General features: G+C 45.3%; 3 protein-coding genes across 8 annotated transcripts in view; 1 reads left to right on the forward strand and 2 right to left on the reverse strand.

The window, feature by feature from the left end:
• The first annotated feature begins 1,244 nt into the window (after positions 1 to 1,244).
• Positions 1,245 to 4,385, forward strand: LOC118502866 (xaa-Pro aminopeptidase ApepP-like). The gene is made up of 4 exons (XM_036035577.1): positions 1,245 to 1,734; positions 2,265 to 2,400; positions 2,475 to 2,979; positions 3,056 to 4,385. Exons 1-4 carry the CDS (start codon positions 1,655 to 1,657, stop codon positions 4,282 to 4,284), a joined length of 1,950 nt encoding a protein of 649 aa, XP_035891470.1. The 5' UTR covers positions 1,245 to 1,654; the 3' UTR covers positions 4,285 to 4,385.
• A 524-nt stretch (positions 4,386 to 4,909) lies between these two features.
• On the reverse strand, positions 4,910 to 6,855 carry LOC118502875 (BTB/POZ domain-containing protein 2-like). Of its 2 annotated transcripts, none has more exons than XM_036035591.1 (3): positions 6,655 to 6,855; positions 6,502 to 6,577; positions 4,910 to 6,428 (listed from the first exon to the last, which is right to left on the reverse strand). In XM_036035591.1, exon 3 carries the CDS (start codon positions 6,303 to 6,305, stop codon positions 5,148 to 5,150), a length of 1,158 nt encoding a protein of 385 aa, XP_035891484.1. In that variant the 5' UTR covers positions 6,306 to 6,428; positions 6,502 to 6,577; positions 6,655 to 6,855; the 3' UTR covers positions 4,910 to 5,147. The 2 variants fall into 2 exon arrangements, with proteins under 2 accessions (XP_035891484.1, XP_035891491.1); XM_036035598.1 differs by having other exon boundaries at positions 6,651 to 6,855.
• Positions 6,856 to 12,987: 6,132 nt separating this feature from the next.
• Positions 12,988 to 27,724, reverse strand: part of LOC118502944 — a 30,841-nt gene continuing 16,104 nt past the window's right edge. For 4 of the 5 annotated variants that reach the window (XM_036035717.1, XM_036035698.1, XM_036035725.1 and 1 more), the window contains 4 exons: positions 24,036 to 24,536; positions 23,833 to 23,962; positions 22,744 to 22,887; positions 12,988 to 15,133 (listed from right to left, as the gene is read on the reverse strand). In XM_036035717.1, the coding sequence (XP_035891610.1) occupies positions 14,772 to 15,133; positions 22,744 to 22,887; positions 23,833 to 23,962; positions 24,036 to 24,536 (1,137 nt within the window). In that variant the 3' untranslated portion in view covers positions 12,988 to 14,771. Of the gene's footprint in view, positions 15,134 to 16,141; positions 20,983 to 22,743; positions 22,888 to 23,832; positions 23,963 to 24,035; positions 24,537 to 27,724 lie in introns of those variants that run through there. The other variant, XM_036035732.1, reaches the window with a different exon arrangement.

A 27,724-nucleotide genomic window follows, 5' to 3' on the forward strand; every position in this document is an offset into this window, starting at 1 on the left:
GACTAATCCACAGAAGACGGAATTCGATATCCAGTGCTGCCAAGTGAAGACCAGCGTCGCTATTGCCTCGTCCACTGGATCTCGCTGAAATAGAAAAAGCCTTCTGATTCATAACCCCAACCTTTAGGGCTAGAAAGAGCTGGCAGGACAAAAACAAATCCGAACCACAAGAACCCCTTGGAGGTCTGTGCCACATAGAACCGCTCCGAAAAAGTGGACATGGAAGTCCCCACCAACAGTCAAGAATAGCTCACCGTACGACATTTGCGCGTCACCATGGAAGACGTTCGTAACGCATGTTGTGGATTTTCCTTCGTCCGCTCGATTGCGCCGTAGTCGTAGTGGACCTTCAAAATTTGACCTATACCTAATTATGCTACGTGGACGAGAATGTTCGCTTGACATGAGAAGTCAACGTGATATTGATGTTCGCCAAAAAAAGGGAATCGTTTTTCTTTCTCCTCCTCCGTACCTACATTCGGAACAGTACCACCAGAACGATGATGATCGATGTGATTCGTTTGTGGCTGCATTTCGTCAGCTTCCACAGGACCTCGCAATTCTTGCCTGCACCGTACCATCTGAGATAGGAATACTTAAGGCGTATTTCTTGTACACCGCATCTGTCGCATTTTAGCACCTTTTTGTCGGGAAATCGGTACAGTGGAAGCTATTTAACAACCCATTATTCAATTCCGCTACCGACATCCAGTTTCGTATTGGTGCAGAGTATGTACAAATGCTCTAGTTGGCGGTCTACTTACTCCCGGTTAGGCTGGTGTTTCGCTTCATTAGCATACAATCCCAATCACCAACATTGTGTTCCTTGCTGAGAGTGTGACACCCGTCAGGAGGTTTTGTTGGAATTCTTTTCAGGAGGGCTGTCTACATGTTCGTACATGTTTGACCGTTTGCGTGCTTCAAATCATCCACCTACCGAGGTAGTATACTTCCCGCTGGTAGTGTGAGTCCATTCTTGGGTCCTTTTTACCCGACGCTGACCTACTAACATTGGGGGTCTCACTAGATTGGTTGTGTGGTGTGGAACTTTACAGCACATAATCGATGCTAACGATACCAGGCACCAAGGGTGAAAGACCCCACTCTCCAGGTGCTCCAGGTGGTCCAAGCAGCTTCAAGGTTACAAACTCCCTCCACCAACCACCCCCCCACACACACACACACACTCATATCGACAGGATTACGGTGTTCGTGGTACTTTACGAGCGGTAGCGTAGGTTCCCTTCCCATCAATGCTACTTGGTCACTCGCTATCGCTTGGCAAAAAAAAAGAAGAGGGGCACCGAAGCAAAAACATAAAAGAACCTACAAAATGACCTCCATTAGCAGCGCGGACCGTCACTCACAATTACGACGACCGGCCCACCGACCGACGGACGGTGCTCGGCCACACTCGGGGGTTTCGATAAGTAGTTGAGTTTCACACGCGGTCCGGTACAAACACGCGCCCAGCAGAGTGTGATTTGTTGTTTTGGGCACGCCGTTCTTGGAAGTGAAAGTGACACAGTTACCTCTCCCCAATTTTGGCGCTAACACACCCCCCCCGGGAATCACAATCGATCTCAAAATAGCGGACAACGGCGAAACATCTTCAACCCGCACGATCAACCCGCAGGAGCCAAGGTGGCGCACCATGAAGCATTCGAAACGCTACCTGGTCGGCATATCGGCCCTGCTCGTGCTTGTCGTTGGCGGTGGTGTGGCACTCGGCAGGTGAGCTGGGAGGCTTGGGCACTGGAGTTTTGGTGTTGTGAGCAGAATTCCTAAACATTCGACTCCAAAAGCTGGCCAAAGACATCACGAACAGCTCGAAGAATTTATCTCCAGATTCGCCAGTTTGTCCATCGATCAGTGACGCTGGAAGCTGGTCATCGGTAGCTGAGATAAGCATGACTGATACCGCGACTATCGGAAGATTAGCGGAACGGTATTCAAAACGAAGCAGCGTGATGAAGTCTTGCCCTTACCGTCCGAAGCGGCGTATCGGTCGGCTCTTCACTGTCGTTAGATTGCTATTGTTTTGTGCGTACTTATCTGCTTAAATTGCTGTCACTTTATTGCCCTTACTTTGTGCAGCGAAGCAGATGGAAAAAACAGGGACGGAGTACGCGACCGTTGATAATGGTCAGCTCAAGTAGCAGTTCTGGCGTTGCGTTGAAGGCACCCCTATTTGGAGGGCGAGCAAAAAGGGCTGATGATTGTCTGGATTGATGCTAATTTCTTTTAACCCATCACCACCGAAGGGCACTGAACAAAGATGACGATCTCATGGAGGATACGACACCGAAGACGATGGATGTGATACTGACCGAGATACGGAGTCTGATGCAGGACTACTCGATCGAGGCGTACATCATACCGTCGGTCGATGCACACAATGTACGTGGTTTTGATACGCTGGCTGGCCGAAATTCACTCCTCCCTCACGGTTTGTTTCTTCGGTTTCGTTCCAGAGTGAGTACATCTCACTGCACGACCGCCGGTACCAGTACGTGACCAACTTTACCGGATCGGCCGGCACCGCCATCATTATGCTTGGGAAGGCCGCCTTCTGGACCGACTCGCGTTACCATCTGCAGGCGGAGAACGAGATCGATCCGAGCTACTGGACGCTGATGAAGGAAGGCCTCACCGGTGTACCGACGCGTGACGAGTGGCTGCTGAGCAATCTGTCACCGGGGGCTCAGGTCGGCACGGACCCGTTCCTGATTGCGTCGACCGAGTACGAGCGGTTGGGCAGTGTGCTCGCACAGCACGGCTATCGGCTCATAACGCTCGAGCGCAATCTGGTGGACATCGTGTGGAACAATCGGCCACCGCAAACGGCCGAAGATTTGCGACCGCTAGCGCTCACCTACACCGGACAGCGTGCGTCCGAGAAGGTGCAGGCCCTGCGCGTCATCCTGCAGGAGAACAGTGCGAACGCGATCGTTGTCAGTGCGCTGGACGAGATTGCTTGTAATGCCCGGGTGTAATGATTGGATCTCATGTGTCCTACTTACTAATCGCTTCGTTTTCCATCCGTCCACCGTAGGGTTGCTGAATCTGCGTGGATCGGACATTCGCTACAATCCGGTGTTCTTCGCGTACCTGATCGTGTCGCACGGCAATGTGCATCTGTTTACCAATCCGGATCGCATTAACGACACGATACGGGCACACTTCAGTGCGGAAGGAATCGTGGTCGATGTGCGCGATTATCGCGACATACTGGCCGGTGTGGAGGAGTACGTCCGGGGCGGCAATCGGATGATCGTGTCGACGGCCTGCAGCCAAGCACTGTACGCTGCCATCCCGACGGAACAGCGTATCCAACTTTACAGCGTGGTGGCGAAGATGAAGGCGGTTAAGAATGCGGTTGAGGCGGCCGGGATGCGCCGAGCACACATCCGCGACGGTGCCGCCGTTGTACGCTATCTGCATTGGCTGGAGCAAACGGTAGACGGTGGTAATGTGACGGAACTATCCGGTGCAGCCAAGTTACATCAGTTCCGCAGCGAGCAGGACATGTTTGTCGATCTAAGCTTTACGGCTATTAGCGCCTTCGGCCCGAACGGAGCGATCGTCCATTACAGCCCAACCGAGGAGACGGACCTACCGATCACACGGGACGGCATCTATCTGATTGACTCCGGTGGTCAGTATCTGGACGGTACGACGGACGTTACCCGCTCGGTACACCTCGGTGAACCGACCGACTTTCAGCGCGAATGCTTCACGCGCGTGCTCAAGGGTTTCCTCAGTCTCGGGTCAGCCGTCTTCCCGGTCCGCGCGTCCGGCACCGTGTTCGATGTGCTCGCGCGCAAAGCACTGTGGGACGTTGGGCTTGACTATGGTCACGGTACCGGGCACGGCATTGGTTCGTTTCTAGGCGTGCACGAGTATCCACCCTCGTTCGTGTCCAACAGTGCGTCACCGAGCAATCAGGGCGTGGTGGAGAACATGTTCTCGTCGAACGAGCCCGGCTACTATCAGGCCGGCCAGTTCGGTGTGCGCATCGAGGATATTGTGCAGGTGGTGAAAGCGTCCGTACCGTACGACTTTAACGGACGCGGTGCGCTTACCTTCTACACCAACACGCTCGTACCGATCCAGCAGAAGCTGATCGATCTGAAGCTACTGTCCGCGACCGAAATTGCGCAGCTGAACGCGTACCATCGGCGGGTGCTGGATGAGGTGGGCCCATTGCTGCTGCAGCAGGATGACCCGGATGCCTTCCAGTGGCTTACTGATGCCACGAAGGAAATAGTCGTCGTCAGTTGAACGCGATCTTGCTCCGCAACGCGCTCCCCGGAAGCCTTGTGTTCCTATCTATGGTTAGTATGCGTCAATAAAAAAAATGCTAAGCATCTTACTACTTCTTACATGAGCTCGTGGATGTTTTTCGTGTGTGAGCAATATTTTTCAGCGATGAGACCTGCGCGTTTTGCGCGTACCTAACATGCTACAGCTTACTATCTGTGGAACCCTGATCTCTCCGCCGACCGTTAGATCCGACACAGAGTTCATAAAAGACTGTTGAGACTTCAAATAGTGAGAGCATCATTTAGCTCATAGAGCACGTGCTTGAAGCGACTCTCCCAGTTGTCATTCCAATCATAACGGTCCAAAGATCTGGAAAAGAAGGTTTTGGAGACATTCTGTGTTTCAGAGGCGTAGCAACTCCTATGGCTTCAGAACTTGATAGCGTGTGAAGACGCTTAGCCGGGATCCTAGATGAACTCAGTGGGCCGTAATTTTTCCCTCGTTATACTATTAACGAAAGATTGTAACTGATGTCCCTCCATCTTCTCCAAATATGCCGTATGTGGAGCAAACCAAAATTATTCCGAGGCTGTAATGCTCAAAATGCAAGACGAATAACGAATAACTGAAGACTCACAAGCTCTTTTGGTCGAAAAATCCCACCCTTTGCCGGTGGGCCACATGAATCCATTTATATTCTCACGCAATACTTTATACGCCGCCTACACTATCGCCCATATTTGAGACACTGACTGCCGGAAGGAACATATAGGGTGAAGAGGTATAAAACAGAAAACAAAACAAAAACAAATAATCAAACCTACGGAACGTATTTCTGAATTATTCAAACACCCCGTAGCCTCTCTACATGCCGTTACCGCTTACTTCTTCTTCGGCTCCCGGCTACGTTCCTTACAGTACACGTGCGCTATCCCGATCGGTTTACGATCACCCGGCGGGTACAGGATGACGAGTCGGATTTTTTCATGATACGTACGCGGTTCGCGCAGTAACACCTGCTTGCACGGTGGCGACATGTTGATCGAGATTCGATAGTTTTTTCGCGGCGTCATAATCACCTCCTCGAAGAACAGATCCGCCACGTGTACCGTGCTGATGCACGGGTTCGGACACTCGAACACGTCCGAGCTAACCTCGCTATCCTCCTCGTAAATCTTCAACTCAACCGAGATGACGTTCGCCTTGGACGGTAGGTAAACGCCCAGCCCGTACAGTGATAGCGGCATGTCGGACATGACCGCCAGCTTGAGATCGTCGGCCGGTTCCACAAACACATCGTTCATGTTCTGCCCGAACACGATCAGCTTCAGACAGTTGTGGTACCGCTTGTTCAGCTTCACGATCATCCGCAGCTCCTGCGTGTCCTCGTCCCGGTTCGCCTCCTCCCAGATGTCGAGCGCACTGCTCAGCTGATCGTCCGTACAGTTGATCGCCCAGGACGAGAATATCTTAAACAGCGAGTCCCGGTGGATGGTCGCGAAATCGACGTGATTGAAATAGTACAGCGGATTGTTCCGGATCAGCTCCAGGCAGCATTCGTCCACCGCCTGGTACCCATAGTACCGGTTGATGCTAAAGATCGACAGTGCCGTCGTTTCCTCGACCTGATCCTTCAGGAAGCAGCCGAGCTGCTGATGCAAATCGGTCAGCATGTACCGTTGCGCGCAGTCGAAAATGTCCCGCAGATTGTCGAACGTGATGTCCACCTTTAGACAGTAGATGTAGCGCAGTATCACGAGAAACACGTCCGGATCGACGTCCTCCAGCGATACCTCGCTTCGGTTCGCCTCGACAAAGTTGCCGAAGAACATGACGTAAAAGTATTCGGAAGCCATCACCAGTAGCAGCTTGTGTGCGTAGATCCGTTTTTTGTCCGCACCCACGATGAACGTCACGTCCGAGCAAAACTCATTGTTGACCATACTTTCGAGCCGGGAGGAGATTGTGTCGTCCGTGCCATAGCTAAGATTGCGCCGGATGATGGTGGCGACCGTTCCCTCGGATTTCGTTGTCGCCATCGTGGAAGGCTCCGCGTTGTCTGTCCGGGCAGTCGCTAGCGAACCTTTAACCTTTGTCTGGGACGAACTTTTTCTAGCAATTAGCGACCCAGCAGGTCCTTCCAGCAGCTGTTAATTTGTTAACTAAAACAAAAACAACAACAAAACGTTTTGTTGAAGATGGAGCGTTAATCGGACACCCCCAACGCACACCTACCTACTGTTCGGGAAGCGATTTATTCGCTTCTCCTTTACCGGGTGGACACATTCCCATCAGCAGACTAAAACAAATGCTAAAACATGATCCAAACAAAGCCTTTTATTGCTCGTCCTTTTGCACATTTGGCTTCTGTGGGTACGGCTTACCTACCTTTACATTGATTAAACGCCTTAATAATAGAAGTTTGCCTTCTAAAGTACGATTTACAGTGCAACAATCTGCTTCCCGCATACGAATTTATCTAAAATACGACTCCTATTGCGATACTTTCTTCGCTGGCCAAGTTCCGATGTTGATACTTTTTCGTTCCGTGTGCCTTTTGCCCATACTGAAGAAGCACAGTTGTGTCTTGGCTGCGGCCGTACGAAAAAGCAGGACAAAACACAATGCATTTAATGCTGTCTCTTTCTGGCTTACGGTTATTTGGGTTTCTTTATCTAACGGGCAATACAAAACCCACACAGCATGACAGCTATCGCAAACGAACGGAGAGCGTTTACACCTCTATGGTTCAATGCTTCCGTTCAGCTCGGATTATTTTACATGCCCATTGCACACTGTGCAAGCACACAAATGTGAACAATTCATGCAGAAATTTAAAAAAATCAAAATGACAGTTAGAAAATACTTCGTTATTATTCCCAATCGGGTTTAATTTGCTTTTTGGATGATAATATAATTTCCTGAAGCATTTGAAGAATATTTTTAATTTATTCCTCATCTATTTGCTCTGTTTTTGACACATTTTCGCTTACTGAAATATATAAAAGTGCCGTGTTATGGTGTTTGACACCGAACCCTTCCGAAACGGTTGCATCGATTTGAGTGAAATTTACGGAATACGTTCCTTGAGTATGAAAAAAGATCTGTAAAATATCTCTATAAAAAAAATCTACCTTATTGTTCTTCCTTGACTCTGCTGCCTCAAAAAATAACAACAGCCTGCAATTTCTGGTTTCCGTGACTGGATTATACCCGAAGCTGGATGCTGGTCGGATCAGGAGACGGACCGGACAGTCCCAGATAAACCCAGGATCGCTGATCGTTGGAGAAGGCCAGACCCGAAGATACTCGAATACTCGGCAGAGGCCCAACCTAGTAACGAGCTCACGTTTTTACTGAGTATCTACTCATAACGTCAATACATGATAGATTTATCAAGCATACAATTATAGCATTCAGTCAATCTACTAATTCCAATATTAAACAAGAAGTTATCGTCTCGATAAATCAAGAACATGGCAACAGAAGCAACCGCACGATAACTTTCTGGTTGTATTGTTGTACAATGGATCACATTTGTCATCAGTGGATATACAAACAGCAGCCGTACACTGTCGCTTTGTTGCGAATCATTAATGTAAATATTCGAATATTTTATTAGCTCTTTACACTCATTCCATTACTTCACCATCTAGCACCAGGTGGTGTACTTCATCACTCAAAACTTTCTAACCGAACCGAAAAAACAATGTCATTACCGTCGCCTTTAAGGAGCATTGCGTTCTCATTTAACTGGTGTTACTGTACCTCATTGCTTTTGCTTAATCTGCTTTCAACATGTTGTTCAATAGATTTTAAAGAAGTTTATCTGGATTTTGTGGAAAAGCCCCGCCGACCGCAGCGCTCACCCGCCGTGAATGAAAGCGAATGGATGCAGTTGTGCAAAAGTTGTGCGTGGTTGTATAGATTCGAAAAAAACCGACACGATTGTTATACGATTGTGCTGTAGCTATTTTGGAAATATTTTCTAAACCCGGTCCTGGCACACTTAAATAAGTACCTGGGTCAGTAATTGACGGTGTGCGAAAAACGGCGCGAAAATGACGCAATTGAAGCGTGTCTGATTTTCATTAAGCGATCGAGAGAGAGAGAGAGAGCGAGAAAGAGAGTATGAGAGACTGGTACAGAGCATGAGAAAAGGGAGAGAAGGTTAACGAGAAATTATTCAAGAGTGTATCTTCAAGATTAATTAATTACTTAAAGAATTAGAAATATATCATAATCATTATTCAAAAGAAAATTAATTAATATTTTTTAGTAACAATTTTGGAATGATGAGAAGTGCAAAACGTGTTGCAGAGTAGATATAAGTGAACTTCAATGAAAGTCCACTGCTTGGAATGTGTTTCGAGAACACACCCCTGAAAGTATGCAATCTATCTCTATTGAATAATAATCCGTGAAACTGCATAATCGTGTTTCTTTGTCAAAAAACAAGAATCTCCATGCTTAAAAAATGAGCTATTATAAGAGGTAGATTGCTTACATTCTGCATTATGACAAATTCGTTTTTATAATGAACATGTAACCACACGTAGTATTGACGAAAAAAAAACGTTGCATAACTTTAGGGGTTAGCTTTCAGCTAGGTTAAAACAAGACGCAACACAAATGGGTAAAAAGAGAAAACAAAAGACACTCTTAACTAATCTAGTTGTTTGTTCCCATCGCGATAGATATGGTTGTACGGATCTCGTGCTGCTTTCTACCATTTCTTTATCACACACACACGCATTTGGACCTCTTCTAGGAACCGTCTCGCACATGCTTTTGTGGTAGTAATTGGTGCAAAAGTTTACCAACAGCACACGATGTGCTCCCGTAATGGCGGATCGGTAGACTATTAGTGTTGCGACGACATCTTACCTCACGTCGTTCCAGATTATCTCGCCACTTTCCATCAACCGTCGTGCCGCTACTAGAGACTAGATTCGCGCGAAGTTAGAAATGCAGACGTTACTCACTAAAGTTCGGCATTATTTGGTTTTTATTTTTTTGTTTTGTTTAAGGTGTATAAGTAAAGCTTTCAGGATCGGCATCCATTTTGTTTGTTCTTTAGAATAGATTCAAATGGTGAATTGAGTGAGTGGAGTAGAGTTGAGAGTGGGTGTGCACCGCCCATTAAACATTGCTAAAGGGCACACTAGCAAGTATATATGTGTATATATATATGTATAATTATGATACTAATCGATCGAAATATTTGTGTAGATAAAACATGTTGTTCGCAATAGGCGAAAGGTGTTGCATTCGGTTGCAGCGAACCGTCTGCCAAGCAAGACGATCGGTGTATAATCCGCGCCGTCACGCACAGCAAATCGCTTCATTGTGCGTTCGGTTCGTTATGGAGTTTTGGAATTTTCTGGAAGTTTCATTTTTAACTCTTTTGGGCCCACAGTGCTCGAATTAGGTCCTGTTCCAACGCGCCTGCTATCACCGTCACGTGCCTTAGCTCCCAGTGACACTACAGGGGTTGCCACAGCAGCCACACTAGCTAAGCAAGAGAGATGGGGAGGGTTAGAAAATCTCGCTTGTCTCTGACAAACCTGCGTAGAGTGAGGAAAATGAGGAAATTCGGAGCCCCGGAACAAACGTACCGCCAACCAAACCAAAGGTTTAGTTCGGGCAGGGGTTTTCCGGCAGTAACGTGAGTGGTGAGCGAAGAAAAAAACAAAGAACACAGTTAGTAGAACACAATTATTGCCTGTTTTTTTTTTGGGAGGTGGTTAACGAAGTTGGGGAGCAATCGGGAAAACGGGTGGCAAAAATGGGAGGAATAAGAGAAACAGGATGATGAAGCAAAAGTAAACGGGTAACAATGACCAACCGATGTGTTAGCAAAGTACGGAACGCTTGTGGGAAGAAAAGTAGTGCCAAAAAACGGACAAGAAGAAGAAAAAGTTGAAGAAGAAGAAGTAGAAAAATATTACTGGAATAAATCGGAGCCGATGAAAAAATTGGAGCAGAAGAAGAGCAAAAAGGCGAAAGAGAGAGAGAGAGAGAGAGAGAGAGAAAGAGAGAGAGAGAGAGAGATATCATATAAACTGGTATACTCGAGATATAAACAAACTGTGAGCTATATAATTCAAGAAACATGACCAAGGTTTTGGAAAGGTGATTATGGTGTTATTAGAAGGAAAAGAATTAAACCAAAACGCATGAATAGTTGTGAGCTGTAGTAGAATTGATTGAGCACTCAGGCTATCAGAGAGAGAGAGAGAAGATATTGTTAGTTGTAAGCTAAGTAACTGAGATGAAGCAGAACAGAAAACTGAAATCGTTAGAAGTCCTATTCAAGTACGTATGCGGTTCCCCCATTCATTCATTCCGTGGGGTTGTAGTGTGTGCTTGGTTGCGTATGTGGTTAGGTATGTGGATTAATCATGCTGCGAGATGTGACGAGAATATACGAGCACTGGAGCGCCGAGTGACGCCGATAAGCCTGTTGAGAAGGGAGAGCATACATCACCAAACGCCAACGCCTCCGAAGTCATCCTTTCACGGTTTCCGGACTCTGGATGCACTAAGCTCCAGCTAAGTAGACGGAGTTTCCGGCAGATGGCGCTTTAGTGGTACAAGTGAACAAACTTAGCCTACTAAAGTAGTGAACTAACCGAAGATGAGAACGAATGAAGGTAACGCGTACCGTACGGCTCAGCAAAGAGCAAAGAGTGGAAAGATAGGCGTAGTAGTAGTAAGCTACAGGTGGTTTGTTGCGATGCAGATATAAGTATATATTTTTAGGTTTTTGTTTTGCGCTAGTTCTATCAGTAGTATCATGCATTTGCTCTCTCTCAGTCTCGTCCCTTGTTGTTGTGGTTTTTTTTTCTCTTCCTTCTTCCGTTTCTTTGCCTTACAGAAAATCCGGGTTTCGTTCGCTCCCGTATTTTTAACATCCCTCCATTCTTCTCTCTCTTTTTCTGCGTGTATATCTCTCGCTCTCTCGTTTATAAGATCACTTGTTTTCCGTGGAGGAGTATGCGCCTTTTTGTGAAGTTAAGTTATCCAATGAACTAACAATTCCCTCGACAAAGAAAAACTAATGCCACAACAACTAAGCATTCAAACTGTATGTAGCGCCGGCACCAAGAATCGTGTGTCTGGAGAATCATCTGAAACGTAGTATTATACTGTATGTGTGTGTGTGAGTGTTTGTGTGCAATGGTGAGTTGCTCAGGCATTTTAGGATCATAGCACAGTGAGGCGCGCCCTATCTATCTTTCGCGTACAAAATCCAGATAATCGGTCTATTATAGTAGTAGTAGTAGTAGTAGTAATAGTAGTAGTAGTAGTGGTAGCTTTACTTTACAAGAGGACAGACAGTGTGCACCACTGTGTTTTTACCAAGACTGGGGCTAGTATTTGATAGTACCTGATATGGCTGGTATATACTGATGGCTAAGGATGACACAGTATATCTTTGGTTCCTTCTTTGGTTTACTTATTCGGCGTGACCACGCACGACTACATCCTACATCTTATCCTTGATCAATTCTCATCTTCATTCACTCTTGCCGTTTTTGTTTAGTTTTAATCCAGTAAACCTTGCATCACCGGTGACAGTAGGAATTAAAGTGTTTTGATAGTAGCAGCAGTTGTAGCGCAGTATTTCTAATCGATGGTTGAAGAGATGTTTGACAGCTGGTGCCTGTCGCGAACCTGGTTCCTTAAACAGGGCTTAACTGTAGCTGCATTTGCGAGCGTGTTTGTGTGTGGATGTGGATGTGTATTGGCGTTTCTGGCCAACTTGCTTGCAGAAAACTTCTAGCATTGCAAAGTCTTCAAGAGTCTTTTTTTTTCGCAAGAGCTGCAAGGCTGCTAACACTGTACAATTTCGAGCAATTAGCTCAAAAACCAATTGCAGGCGCAGGAAGCCAACTACAACGATGGCATTATACACTAACCAGCAATCAGGGGGACAGCAATGGAAACAGGATAAATCTTGGATAGTGACCATCCAGGATTCTGATGCACTGACACCAGTATCCCCAGCCCCAAGGCTTGCAGTATGGATAGCTCTCCATTGATTTTGACATGCGTGTCTGTCTAACGTCTGTTCGCGAACTGATGCTACGTATGCTTGACTGACTTTATACAACTAATTGCTCAACTCCTGAAATATATAAAAGTGCCGTGTTATGGTGTTTGACACCGAACCCTTCCGAAACGGTTGCATCGATTTGAGTGAAATTTACGGAATACGTTCCTTGAGTATGAAAAAAGATCTGTAAAATATCTCTATAAAAAAAATCTACCTTATTGTTCTTCCTTGACTCTGCTGCCTCAAAAAATAACAACAGCCTGCAATTTCTGGTTTCCGTGACTGGATTATACCCGAAGCTGGATGCTGGTCGGATCAGGAGACGGACCGGACAGTCCCAGATAAACCCAGGATCGCTGATCGTTGGAGAAGGCCAGACCCGAAGATACTCGAATACTCGGCAGAGGCCCAACCTAGTAACGAGCTCACGTTTTTACTGAGTATCTACTCATAACGTCAATACATGATAGATTTATCAAGCATACAATTATAGCATTCAGTCAATCTACTAATTCCAATATTAAACAAGAAGTTATCGTCTCGATAAATCAAGAACATGGCAACAGAAGCAACCGCACGATAACTTTCTGGTTGTATTGTTGTACAATGGATCACATTTGTCATCAGTGGATATACAAACAGCAGCCGTACACTGTCGCTTTGTTGCGAATCATTAATGTAAATATTCGAATATTTTATTAGCTCTTTACACTCATTCCATTACTTCACCATCTAGCACCAGGTGGTGTACTTCATCACTCAAAACTTTCTAACCGAACCGAAAAAACAATGTCATTACCGTCGCCTTTAAGGAGCATTGCGTTCTCATTTAACTGGTGTTACTGTACCTCATTGCTTTTGCTTAATCTGCTTTCAACATGTTGTTCAATAGATTTTAAAGAAGTTTATCTGGATTTTGTGGAAAAGCCCCGCCGACCGCAGCGCTCACCCGCCGTGAATGAAAGCGAATGGATGCAGTTGTGCAAAAGTTGTGCGTGGTTGTATAGATTCGAAAAAAACCGACACGATTGTTATACGATTGTGCTGTAGCTATTTTGGAAATATTTTCTAAACCCGGTCCTGGCACACTTAAATAAGTACCTGGGTCAGTAATTGACGGTGTGCGAAAAACGGCGCGAAAATGACGCAATTGAAGCGTGTCTGATTTTCATTAAGCGATCGAGAGAGAGAGAGAGAGCGAGAAAGAGAGTATGAGAGACTGGTACAGAGCATGAGAAAAGGGAGAGAAGGTTAACGAGAAATTATTCAAGAGTGTATCTTCAAGATTAATTAATTACTTAAAGAATTAGAAATATATCATAATCATTATTCAAAAGAAAATTAATTAATATTTTTTAGTAACAATTTTGGAATGATGAGAAGTGCAAAACGTGTTGCAGAGTAGATATAAGTGAACTTCAATGAAAGTCCACTGCTTGGAATGTGTTTCGAGAACACACCCCTGAAAGTATGCAATCTATCTCTATTGAATAATAATCCGTGAAACTGCATAATCGTGTTTCTTTGTCAAAAAACAAGAATCTCCATGCTTAAAAAATGAGCTATTATAAGAGGTAGATTGCTTACATTCTGCATTATGACAAATTCGTTTTTATAATGAACATGTAACCACACGTAGTATTGACGAAAAAAAAACGTTGCATAACTTTAGGGGTTAGCTTTCAGCTAGGTTAAAACAAGACGCAACACAAATGGGTAAAAAGAGAAAACAAAAGACACTCTTAACTAATCTAGTTGTTTGTTCCCATCGCGATAGATATGGTTGTACGGATCTCGTGCTGCTTTCTACCATTTCTTTATCACACACACACGCATTTGGACCTCTTCTAGGAACCGTCTCGCACATGCTTTTGTGGTAGTAATTGGTGCAAAAGTTTACCAACAGCACACGATGTGCTCCCGTAATGGCGGATCGGTAGACTATTAGTGTTGCGACGACATCTTACCTCACGTCGTTCCAGATTATCTCGCCACTTTCCATCAACCGTCGTGCCGCTACTAGAGACTAGATTCGCGCGAAGTTAGAAATGCAGACGTTACTCACTAAAGTTCGGCATTATTTGGTTTTTATTTTTTTGTTTTGTTTAAGGTGTATAAGTAAAGCTTTCAGGATCGGCATCCATTTTGTTTGTTCTTTAGAATAGATTCAAATGGTGAATTGAGTGAGTGGAGTAGAGTTGAGAGTGGGTGTGCACCGCCCATTAAACATTGCTAAAGGGCACACTAGCAAGTATATATGTGTATATATATATGTATAATTATGATACTAATCGATCGAAATATTTGTGTAGATAAAACATGTTGTTCGCAATAGGCGAAAGGTGTTGCATTCGGTTGCAGCGAACCGTCTGCCAAGCAAGACGATCGGTGTATAATCCGCGCCGTCACGCACAGCAAATCGCTTCATTGTGCGTTCGGTTCGTTATGGAGTTTTGGAATTTTCTGGAAGTTTCATTTTTAACTCTTTTGGGCCCACAGTGCTCGAATTAGGTCCTGTTCCAACGCGCCTGCTATCACCGTCACGTGCCTTAGCTCCCAGTGACACTACAGGGGTTGCCACAGCAGCCACACTAGCTAAGCAAGAGAGATGGGGAGGGTTAGAAAATCTCGCTTGTCTCTGACAAACCTGCGTAGAGTGAGGAAAATGAGGAAATTCGGAGCCCCGGAACAAACGTACCGCCAACCAAACCAAAGGTTTAGTTCGGGCAGGGGTTTTCCGGCAGTAACGTGAGTGGTGAGCGAAGAAAAAAACAAAGAACACAGTTAGTAGAACACAATTATTGCCTGTTTTTTTTTTTGGGAGGTGGTTAACGAAGTTGGGGAGCAATCGGGAAAACGGGTGGCAAAAATGGGAGGAATAAGAGAAACAGGATGATGAAGCAAAAGTAAACGGGTAACAATGACCAACCGATGTGTTAGCAAAGTACGGAACGCTTGTGGGAAGAAAAGTAGTGCCAAAAAACGGACAAGAAGAAGAAAAAGTTGAAGAAGAAGAAGTAGAAAAATATTACTGGAATAAATCGGAGCCGATGAAAAAATTGGAGCAGAAGAAGAGCAAAAAGGCGAAAGAGAGAGAGAGAGAGAGAGAGAGAAAGAGAGAGAGAGAGAGAGATATCATATAAACTGGTATACTCGAGATATAAACAAACTGTGAGCTATATAATTCAAGAAACATGACCAAGGTTTTGGAAAGGTGATTATGGTGTTATTAGAAGGAAAAGAATTAAACCAAAACGCATGAATAGTTGTGAGCTGTAGTAGAATTGATTGAGCACTCAGGCTATCAGAGAGAGAGAGAGAAGATATTGTTAGTTGTAAGCTAAGTAACTGAGATGAAGCAGAACAGAAAACTGAAATCGTTAGAAGTCCTATTCAAGTACGTATGCGGTTCCCCCATTCATTCATTCCGTGGGGTTGTAGTGTGTGCTTGGTTGCGTATGTGGTTAGGTATGTGGATTAATCATGCTGCGAGATGTGACGAGAATATACGAGCACTGGAGCGCCGAGTGACGCCGATAAGCCTGTTGAGAAGGGAGAGCATACATCACCAAACGCCAACGCCTCCGAAGTCATCCTTTCACGGTTTCCGGACTCTGGATGCACTAAGCTCCAGCTAAGTAGACGGAGTTTCCGGCAGATGGCGCTTTAGTGGTACAAGTGAACAAACTTAGCCTACTAAAGTAGTGAACTAACCGAAGATGAGAACGAATGAAGGTAACGCGTACCGTACGGCTCAGCAAAGAGCAAAGAGTGGAAAGATAGGCGTAGTAGTAGTAAGCTACAGGTGGTTTGTTGCGATGCAGATATAAGTATATATTTTTAGGTTTTTGTTTTGCGCTAGTTCTATCAGTAGTATCATGCATTTGCTCTCTCTCAGTCTCGTCCCTTGTTGTTGTGGTTTTTTTTTCTCTTCCTTCTTCCGTTTCTTTGCCTTACAGAAAATCCGGGTTTCGTTCGCTCCCGTATTTTTAACATCCCTCCATTCTTCTCTCTCTTTTTCTGCGTGTATATCTCTCGCTCTCTCGTTTATAAGATCACTTGTTTTCCGTGGAGGAGTATGCGCCTTTTTGTGAAGTTAAGTTATCCAATGAACTAACAATTCCCTCGACAAAGAAAAACTAATGCCACAACAACTAAGCATTCAAACTGTATGTAGCGCCGGCACCAAGAATCGTGTGTCTGGAGAATCATCTGAAACGTAGTATTATACTGTATGTGTGTGTGTGAGTGTTTGTGTGCAATGGTGAGTTGCTCAGGCATTTTAGGATCATAGCACAGTGAGGCGCGCCCTATCTATCTTTCGCGTACAAAATCCAGATAATCGGTCTATTATAGTAGTAGTAGTAGTAGTAGTAATAGTAGTAGTAGTAGTGGTAGCTTTACTTTACAAGAGGACAGACAGTGTGCACCACTGTGTTTTTACCAAGACTGGGGCTAGTATTTGATAGTACCTGATATGGCTGGTATATACTGATGGCTAAGGATGACACAGTATATCTTTGGTTCCTTCTTTGGTTTACTTATTCGGCGTGACCACGCACGACTACATCCTACATCTTATCCTTGATCAATTCTCATCTTCATTCACTCTTGCCGTTTTTGTTTAGTTTTAATCCAGTAAACCTTGCATCACCGGTGACAGTAGGAATTAAAGTGTTTTGATAGTAGCAGCAGTTGTAGCGCAGTATTTCTAATCGATGGTTGAAGAGATGTTTGACAGCTGGTGCCTGTCGCGAACCTGGTTCCTTAAACAGGGCTTAACTGTAGCTGCATTTGCGAGCGTGTTTGTGTGTGGATGTGGATGTGTATTGGCGTTTCTGGCCAACTTGCTTGCAGAAAACTTCTAGCATTGCAAAGTCTTCAAGAGTCTTTTTTTTTCGCAAGAGCTGCAAGGCTGCTAACACTGTACAATTTCGAGCAATTAGCTCAAAAACCAATTGCAGGCGCAGGAAGCCAACTACAACGATGGCATTATACACTAACCAGCAATCAGGGGGACAGCAATGGAAACAGGATAAATCTTGGATAGTGACCATCCAGGATTCTGATGCACTGACACCAGTATCCCCAGCCCCAAGGCTTGCAGTATGGATAGCTCTCCATTGATTTTGACATGCGTGTCTGTCTAACGTCTGTTCGCGAACTGATGCTACGTATGCTTGACTGACTTTATACAACTAATTGCTCAACTCCACTACAGTCTTACTATTTGCGCTCGCGTGCCAGAGTGTTGTCGGCGCTTGACTCTCCGCCGAATACTGTGTCTAATGTAAGTATGTACTCAACAACTAACAACAACCATCGTCATGCCACCGTGACACGGGGCAGGCTACGGATCGCAAACGCTTTTTAATATAAAAAGCGTGCGGCTCTAGGTGTACACAATAGCGTTCGTGAGTTTCCGGTGTTCCTCCGTCACATTTCTGCACACTTTATACAAGAAAAAAAAAATCAGAATCGTACCGTAAACGATCCATCCGATCCTGGCAATACTACAACGTTCACTATCCAGTGCTGGGGTTCGGTTCCATTTTTACACACATGTATTTTGTTTTTTTCTCCATTTGTTTACACTTTGATATTTGACGGCACTTTTCTGCAATTGTTTTGTTTGTTTGTTTCTTCTTCTTCTTTTTACATTGATTTTGTTCGCTCCAAATGGGTGAGTTAGTATAGTTTTCTGTTTTCTGCTCTTTACACTAATGTATTGTTTTCTGTGTTTTCTTATCCTATATACATATATATGTAAATATGCCAGCCTCGAAACATACGCACACACTCAAACAATCAACTTGTCAACTTTGACGTTTACTGCCTTTGGTAAGCTTTTTCTTGACTCGAATCGCTCGAAAACTCCCATCTCACGCACACCGTTTTACTGGGTTGTATGTGTGTGTTTGTGTGTGTGCTGAGTTAAGTTACAAAGTGTGCGTGGTGTTAGCATGTCTCAGCCGCTTTCCGTTCGCACAAAAGCTTGCAAAAGCAAATGGCTGACGCTTGGGCGTCCAGCTTCACTTACAGAGTATAAAGGCGGTTAAGGATGTATGGAGGAGTGTTTTTCTTTTTCGTTTTTTTTTTGTCGCTTTTCAATGTTTTTCAGCTTCGCGTCCTTAGCTCTGCGATTACCCGCAACATCGCGTGGGAGCGCTCGATAGCAATAAATAAGACTAGAAAGCCAATAGGCAGCCCTCTAGCAGGAACGGACGTTGAGCGGTTAAGAAGACGAAGAGATAATCTCGCCGCTGGAGGGCGTCAAACTGTCAAACTGTTAGTAATGGCGTACAGTGGCGCCCCGCAGCGGTTAAATGCAGCGTCGCTACTAAAGGCGTACACAACCGTCAAAATAGATGAATATGCTAGTAGCGATAGACGATAAAGCAAAGCGTGGGGAAGGCTCTGTGCTTCGTACTGAATAGTCTAGTGGTTCAGTAGGTACCTGAAGCGCACCAACGGAACCTTTTCGCCGTGTCTGAATGCTTTCATAGTCTTCTCAGGACGGATGTTAAGTAGTGAAAATAATCAGTCCAGTATAAATTAAAAATTATTTTCCTGACGATCCAGCCTCTAAACGAAACATAACAACTGAATATGTGGAAATGCTGACCAGAAACACTAACATTACTTGAAAAGAAAAAAAAACAAGAATTCCAGAGATTTTAGGCGAAGTCATCCAACTTATGCACAACAGTGTACGGCAGTGTTGTTCCTAAAAACGAATCAGTACGAAGCCAATAGAGCTAAAACACAGTGTCGACGAGTAAAGTAGTCGCACAACTCGTCTAGACTGGAAGAGGAAGTAGTATTCTCACTCATCTTGCAGTTTGATTGGCGTGCGTGCATGTTTGGCGTAAAGTATCCTTAATATCGTTGCGCTTAAACTAAACCTTCTCGCTGGTTCTCTGTACCTTCGCCCTATTTAAACCCTTCGAATGGATTTGCTTTGTTTTGCAATGGTGAAAAGCTAACATGTGCCTGTTGTGTGTGAGTTTTTTTTTAATATTCGCGTCTTAGTCTAGCTGTCAATCACCGTACAGTGACTTAGATGGCTACCTAACGCTAACTCTCCTCTAGCTAGTATATATGTTGGCGAAGGAATGAAAGGTTGATGGCGGTTGAATGGGAGGGAGTTGGGAGTAGACAAGGGATCACTTATGAACATAGCATTATCATTATCATTTCACTCATCAGTTTTGCATGCGTGTTAAGCGTACCAGAGGACCGAGTGAGGTGACTCCGTACGTTTCTGTACGCCGGACGTTCACCGTGCGCCAAGTACACTGGGTTTGACATTGAATAGGTGCCTCCTGCCTACTGCCCCCTGTATGACATTTATTATTGTATTAGCGATCACTGCACAATCCTCCGGAAATTGTTGGAATTGCTGCTTCCCTACATTGCCCTAAACGTCAGCTTAGCGGTTAGCCAAAATGGCGCAAATGGGGGCTTAGAAATTCTGTCGGGCTAGTTGCAGCAGCGCCACCCACCGTACAACGGCACAAAAACTGCGAGGACTTGTGCTTATCACCTTCTTTTCCCGCTCTAATCTTATTACACACTATCCGTTATTCAGTCAATGTTGTCGGTAACAAGCCCATAAAAAATCTCCACCGGGTATGTAATATCGGGCACCCGAAACCTAGCCTCAGGAAAAAAAAGCCTGCTTCAAGATGGCTGCCACCTGTTGGTGAGCGTGAAGCAACGAGCCAAGCGTGCACTTTAACCTGGTCACAATCTTTAGATATCTAATTTTTCCTCCTAAATTTTAGATGGGTAGAGGGAAGAGGTGTGAGGGTGACATTGGAAGGGGGGGATTTAGCGGAGCACAAAACAAGGCACGTCAAAACACAAAATAGAACTGATCTGGCTTTGCGTACCGCGACACACAGTGTCTACCGCGAGCGCCATCTTTAGGAAGCCTTCCCTACCCGTCGTGGATGAGAGAGAGAGAGAGTGATAGACATTGTAGTGGGAGTAGTAGTTTCGCATCGAAGGCATGCGATTGTGGTGCGAGGCTTACTGTCCTTGTGGGAGTATGTGTGTGTGAGAGAGACTGGGAGACAGTATTCCTCTACTTACTTAGTAATTGCTTGCCTGACCTGCATCTATCAACCACGAGGATAGTATCTGTCTCCCCTATTCGACTCTACATTACATTCGATTTGGGGGGCGATGGAAGTGTGGAGGGGTGTATGTGTTTGGGTGTGCGTTCGATTAAGTACACTGAGGCTTTGCACAAGCTCTCCGGGACGGTGGTCCGAGCAGCCAGCCAGATGCTGTACCTAGCGGCAGGCGGTTGAAAACGGAATGGGCAGCATCGCATCAGTAGTACACGGAGTCCTCCGGGAATACTTTCACTCAAATCCGCTTGATCGTGTTGCCGGTGAAGAAGATTGACATCCGGCGGCTAAACGTCATCGGTTCTTCCTCCTCCTCGTCGTCCTCGTCCTCGTCGTCGTCATCGTCACCCGGCCCACTGCCGTGCCCGCTCGTGCGGTACCGATTGTACGGCAGAGTGCGCGGTATTGGCGGTGACAGCGGATTCTGGCCCTGGTCGTCCGAGTCGCAAAAGCCCGGATTCAGGATGATGTTCGGTACCAGCTCGAGACTGTCCAGCTCCTCGTCCTTATCGTTGGCTGCTGACACGAGAAGCGTTGTGACGCCCGTGTTGACACGGTGTTGACAGTGACCGTCACAAACAAACACGGTTTGACGCACGGACACGCGGATTTTTTCGTGGGGTTGGTTTTTGGTTATGCGTAATTGGGATTTTTTCATTACAGGTACACATATACGAGGGTTTTTTTTTGTGGGAGTGAAGGAAATGTGAGAGCCAAAAAAACCATGTTAGAGAAAGAGAGAGAGAGAGAGAGACATAGAGTTTGAGAAGGGCGAGTGGCGGAGTAGTGTACTGGCTGGCCACGGTGGGCAATACATCTAGAGCGGCATGGGATACTGCTGTTGTGTGTTTGTGAGGCTTGTGTGAGTGTGTGTATGTCTTTGTGTGTGTGCTATGGAGTTTGGCTACACGGTAAGAACAGGTACGCTTTACATTACGGTTCTAGCACACAAACAAAACTAGAAGTCTCTAGCATATTGGAAACCAAACAATTATTGGAAACTGGGAACACGTGGGAAAGTTGGGATACTATGTCCGTACGATTTTGGAGACACAAATAACGTACTGCAACAACAACAGAACAACATCAACAAGGCACACAAGGTTTTTCAGAGGCAGAGCTTGCAAGCGCCCTGCAAGTATGCCACCAACCATGCCTGGCGGGACATCTCTCCACTCCGGACGCGAGGGACTCCTAATGCTTGGCCATCTTGTCTGGTATGGACTTCCCCGATCTCCTAGATTTCGATTGCTGGTGTTTTTGTGTGGTTTTCGGATCATTCGGAGCAAAAACGGGATCTTTGTGATTCAGCGTTCGGTGCATCGCAAACAAACTACAGCGTAACAACGCAACAGAAAACAAACCATGGAAAGTTAAAAACAAAGAAACCAATAAAAATAAAACAGGTGGTGAACATGAGTGTGTACAAACGGAACACGGTGAAAACTGAAACATAACGGATCCTGTTGGTGTTGATTTTAGTTCTTCTTTTTTTTCGGGGGTTCTGTTTTCAGTATGGAGTATCGAGAAGCCATATAACAATATCGATGAAGCTAAACAATAATGTGCCGACTACAACTACTGACGCTACACCACGCTGGTGAAACGCACTAACGCTAAACAAAGAAAACACAGTCTACTGTCTACTAGCGCTTCCGAACATGTAGGAACGTAAACACACGCAACATAGCAACGAGTCGGGAAGTATAAACGAGCTACTATCTCCGGACGGTGCGCTATAGATACAGGGACGCTATCCAGCTGTCACAATTGGTCTTGGAGTATTCGAGTTTGGGCGTGTGTGTTGGTGTATGACTTTTGAACGCAGCTCGGATAGTTGCACTGGGACCGAACGTCAAGCTACGCGTGTATAGCTACTGTGTAGGTAGAAGAAAAATAGATTAAAAAAATACAAAAAACCATGCCATTCACTACGTACGAGCGGCCATGTTGGTGGAATACAAATAACAAAAATAAAAAAGGAAATTCAAACACTAGCACTCAACTACTACTCTACTGTAGCAGCTACTATGCCGGTACTGGCCCTTCGTCTAGAAGGTATGATAGCTGCGCTGCTACGCACTAATAGACACAAAATTCGGACAAGAAAAAAAAAACCCACCAAAACCGATAACATGACACGAGCCAGCCGAAACGAAAAAAAAAATTAAAACAAAACGCTACGAGCGCCCAGCTTTGTGGTGTGCCGGGTGAGCGGGTTGGATTTTGGATAGCTACGGGAGGTTTAGCAGCGGTGAGTAAAATCGTTTGTACTACCGGCTGGTTCGCGGCACTCCTTGTACAGCACGATGCAGGTACCGAGCGACAGGATGACCAGCGTACCCATCACGATGCCGACCGCCGCTATCCAGACGCGGGTATCGAAATTCTTCGCATCGATCATAATCCGCCGGACGAGATCTGTAAATGGGTGTGGGTGCGTGTGTGTACACGGTGAATGAACACAAGTACGATAGATCGATCAGATGTTTAGGTGTGCAACTAAGAAGTTGATGGTTTTTTGTATGGAGATTGTTGACTGTATTGGGTCTACTAGTAGCTTTCCAGCGTTTTGCAAGAGATGGCGCCATCAGTTTATTACGCCAGTCATATAGGTCAGATCCCAGCTCTTGGCGAGCATTGGATTTGAAGAATCGAACAGAAGCATTGGATCTCAATACCCAGCAGGAGCAGGAGGAATTCAGCAAGAATAATCTTAAGATAATTGTTGGAGATATTGAAGTATAGTAGTTTCTGAGAAATGCTTCCAAAAGATGAGACTAAGAACCCGTATCATAACGAGCCGATTCTCTTGGAATTGAAGCAATGAGACTGATTCAAATAAGTTGTAGGATGGACAACAAAAGACTTCAGCAGACCTATTCGGATAATCCTTTATGCAAAGAGATATGAATGGAAATTTACAAGTAGACCTCGTACTACTCTTTCCCAAACTTGCTCAGGTTTAGTTCATTGTCTGTCTGTATCTGAAGATTCACTTCAAATATTTTTTGAACAGTGTTGCAGTTATTTGACCTGTGTAGTCGAATCACTCAAATCGATACAGTACAGAAACAAGAATCAAAAACACTGATACATTAGTACAGTCTCAACTTCATACAGCTACCTAGTTACTTAGTTGCGCACCTAATAGTACAGTTGACACACTTGAGGAGACGTTCTTGAAACAGCCTTGACTTTGACCTTTCATGAAAATTTGCGATCAAACCTAGTCTTCAACATTTCTAGCTGAAACTCTATGGAGTTGATTCGTACGACTTTGGAATGATTCTGTCACAGAGTGTGTCAACTGCCAGACAGCAGCATCTAGTCTCTAGGCTGTGAAATCGATGCTAGGCTACCTACCTTTCTCCTCCATGCGAGGTTGCGTGGTCGCCAGTATGGTGACGATCTCACCCGCACCGAGCTGATTATTGCCCCAGATCCGAAACTCGTACGTTGTGTTCGGAATGAGATGATAGATTTCGAGCTGGCGCTGTATGCGGAACATAAGAAATGCATGATCAAACCGGCCCTAACCTCAATGTCTCACCCCTCAACACTCTTACCGCGTTCGGACTAATATGGCGCGGATCAATCGTCTCCCAAGGCAGCTCCGTATCGTTGATGCTTTCGCGCATCTTGCGCATTTCCGCGGTAAAATCGCGTATCGCGTACCCACCGGTCCGGTTCGGCATCACCTCCCACACCAGCACCGCAATAATGGTGGACGCACGGACGTAAAAGTTTGACACCGCTAATGGAGGCGTTCGCACCTTCACGTTCACCTTTAGCAGCTCGACAAAGTGTTCCTCGGCGGTGGCAGACGACGATGACGAGCCGTCCACATCCTCACCATCGTACGGTTCGGTAGTGGCATTTTCATATCCGGCACTAGTATCACTTGGCTCGTACGCCACCGGGTTCGGGTTGGTGTCGTTCGTGGCGGACGTGTCCGCCTCTGGTTCCTCCAGTACGGCAACGGTCGTGAGCGTCGGTATCGCTGCCGAACAGGTGTACCGGCCACCGTCCTTTGCGGTCAGGTTTGTCAATACGAGCGAACCGTCCAGCTGCAAAAAGAGGGGATAAAAGGCACATCAAAGGTACAGCAAACATTAAATCACCCAAGCACGAGAATCTGTTGACCGTTATGGGGAACCGTGCGCAAATGCACCTTGGGTGTGTTGTGAGATGTCCTTCCCAGTTAGCTTCCCCACGGAGTTAGCACGAACGGAACGAAATTGTTCGGAACATTTTTCAAACAGAACCAGCACAAATAGACTCTCTCTCTCTCTCTCGCTTTCGCATACACAAAGTATGCTTTCTGTTTCCCTTATAACACAGTTAAGCTGCAGTGCAAACGTGGTCGTAACACGCGATCCCAACGCGATGCTTTTCCGCGCACTTTATTTATTTGCTCCCGCATCCGCAACCCGTCTGCAGCTCCCAGAAGCATTTAACCGTACTTGTCCGTGCCAAAGAAAATCAATCACACCAAACGACGTATGACGGAGATTTTATGCAAGGATTTTTTTTCCTTTTTCTGCTGCAGGATATTTATAAGCGCACAGGGAATGGGAAAGCAAAAGCTACCTCGTCCTTTTTTTTTTGTTCGCAACCGGTTAAATTGAGTGCCATGTGCGGTACGGTACGATGCGTGTTTTGGGATCGCATCTGTCCCTTTTTGAAGGGGGCGAAAAAAAGCTGATTGATACGTTGAGTTGAGCCGGGTAGTAATAATGTTTTGGATATTTTCTTACCGCTTCCCATATTTATCTTTCGGCAAACTTTCGGTTTCTCGGGCGACGCCTCAGCTTACGGCATTGGAATTGTAAAATGTAATGATGTCGTGCATATGTGAAAGGTATTTACGACTGTGTTTTGCTGATGGAGGCGCCCGGTAGTTTTCGATCGATGTAGGTGCTCAGTAGCTTACGAGTGATGGAGGCGCCCAGTAGCTTACGAGCGATGGAGACGCCTGGTTGTTCAGTACATATTACAGAGATATATATATATATATATATATATATATATATATATAAAGAGTGAGAGAGAGAGAGAGAGAGCACGACAAAAGGGAACCTCTTGCATGCTTCATATCTGTTTAATCAATCGGAAATACTCTCTGCTTTCAGGCTGTTATCATTAATCATTTATTCATAATCATTTAAAGACCATAACGACTTGCTGTTATATGCTTCCGATTTTTTTCTGTGATTCAAACACCCAAAAAATAGTTGTACAGACCTCTAAGGCTGTGAAGCATCAACACTACCAACAACTTTATACAATTACCAGTTTAGGTCAATCGATCCGGACGACTGCTTCACATCTCCTCGTATCGAGAGGTCAGTGGTATCGCCACTGGTAAGGTGTTTCATGTTAAAAGCATTCAACCACAATTAATGTGAGCTGACAGTGTTGCTCATAGCAAAAGAAATTCTTTGCAACAGCCCACTCTTGCGTTTAAAAATAAACCTTAACAACAGATTTAAAGCCAGAAGTGAGGGCAAACTGTTGCTTTTTTTGTATCTCTATTCTCTCCCATCGCTAATTGGATGAGTAGTCCCAGATAAAGCAAATGGGGCCTCAGCTGGAAAGTGGATGGAAAAATGAAATTTCTAAACGCTATTTATGGACCACCAATGAAGAAGAACCGTGCGCTGACAGATAATAATGCCGACAGCGTTTGATCTCAACACGGAAACTACCGGGAAGCGAGCAAAAAAATTGATTCCCTTATGGTAGAAATTCGTTTAAACCTGGGTTTTTAGCGATGGCGCATAGACAATTTGTAAGAAATAAAATTTGCCCCCCAGGCAGCTGAGCAACAAGGCGAGAAACGACCCGCGAGCTCGTCGCCGGGAAAATGGTTTAAAATCAATCAATCGCTAACCGTTGCTAGCGCCCATCACTCGGGTTGGGTGCCAAACCGTGGGAATCGGCTGTGATTTGCATCGCACCGGATCTGTGTGCCGGAAATCGAAAATAACAGGATGGAGCAATCTTTTGTTCAAGCGACAGGTGGCAGCAGGATCTTTCAGACCTGGATGCCATACCAACATTAAATCGGATTTTGCTTTTATTTTTAAAACTTTTGCCATTCTGCTCTACTTTTGGTCGCTTGCAGGCAAGCCTATGTAGCAGTTGGAGGTTAGGGAAAAGCATAAAGCGAATGGTGAATTATAAAACAACAACCAGGAAGCTTTGAGTTTTATTGGGATGATCGGTGAACCGAGAGTGTGTCACCATCTGTCGATTCTGGGGGAAAAAATGATGGTGAGCCGATGTAAACTTTGTTGGAAAATATTATCCCTTCCTTGTATTTTGACATAATTTAACTCTTCACCTCGTTGGAGATGGCACCATCCAGGGACTCCATGCTTTTGAGCATAAATTATTTTTCCCAACACAAGCAAAAGAAGATAATTACAGGACAGGAAGGATTTTTTTTTAAACTATCCCTAATGATAGCGTGCGCTGCTGGCGTGATGAAAGCGCGTGGTATGCCTTTAATTATGTATCGCACGCCGTTTGCAGGTAGCCGCTTGCATTTACTTCCACGCATTTTATGAGTGAGCTACCGGGCGCCTCCATCTGCTGGGTCCTACTGGAGATATCAGACCGTTTCTCCAGTATTCTCGGAACCGGTTTGCCAAACACAAACAAACCATTCTACTCTCATCGTCCCTCTTATCCTTCTCGCTTCGACACCCGGACAGGGCCAAAGCAAAGCAAAGCGCATCTGGTCACCAACAGAAAGGAAAATGGCGCACGGGGCAAAAATAAAAGCATTATCTTTCGTATGCTATCCCGGACTCATGAGGATGGCGTTTTTTTTATTTTCTTTTGGAGAAAGAAAAATAAAGCCCGGGGCACCACCAGTGCTGTGCTCGTCGATCGATGACTGCTGACAGAAGATGGGGGCGATGGTGCCGATTGAGATTGACGTTGATGCGTGCAGGTGTCTGTTTCTCTCATTTGCATTGTTTTTCAGTGATTAATTTTCCTCTGTCTTATGCCTTACAGGGTGTTCAATAAATCCATAAGCATGTTTAAAACCATATATTCATTTCCAAGTAAATTTTTATTAGAGTACTGTTTACCGAGACCCTCGGCAACTTATTAGCTGAGAGCACTTAAAGATATTCGTGGGGAGTTCGCAAAGTCTTGTCTAAACCAACAGGCAAATTTTCCCTACATCAAGCTTGGGCAATATTCGCCATATCAAAACTTCATCTCGAAAGAAGTAGGTCCT

Source organism: Anopheles stephensi, chromosome X, assembly GCF_013141755.1.
Source record: "Anopheles stephensi strain Indian chromosome X, UCI_ANSTEP_V1.0, whole genome shotgun sequence".
Lineage (NCBI taxonomy): Eukaryota > Metazoa > Arthropoda > Insecta > Diptera > Culicidae > Anopheles > Anopheles stephensi.

Bases quoted from the DNA above. Each gene is read 5' to 3' on its own strand.
- LOC118502866 (XM_036035577.1), top strand. From the start codon at position 1,655: ATGAAGCATTCGAAACGCTACCTGGTCGGCATATCGGCCCTGCTCGTG. The intron at 2,401-2,474 runs GTACGTGGTTTT...GTTTCGTTCCAG, and splicing joins CGTCGGTCGATGCACACAAT to AGTGAGTACATCTCACTGCA. The intron at 2,980-3,055 runs GTAATGCCCGGG...CGTCCACCGTAG, and splicing joins TGCGCTGGACGAGATTGCTT to GGTTGCTGAATCTGCGTGGA.
- LOC118502875 (XM_036035591.1), bottom strand. From the start codon at position 6,305: ATGGCGACAACGAAATCCGAGGGAACGGTCGCCACCATCATCCGGCGC.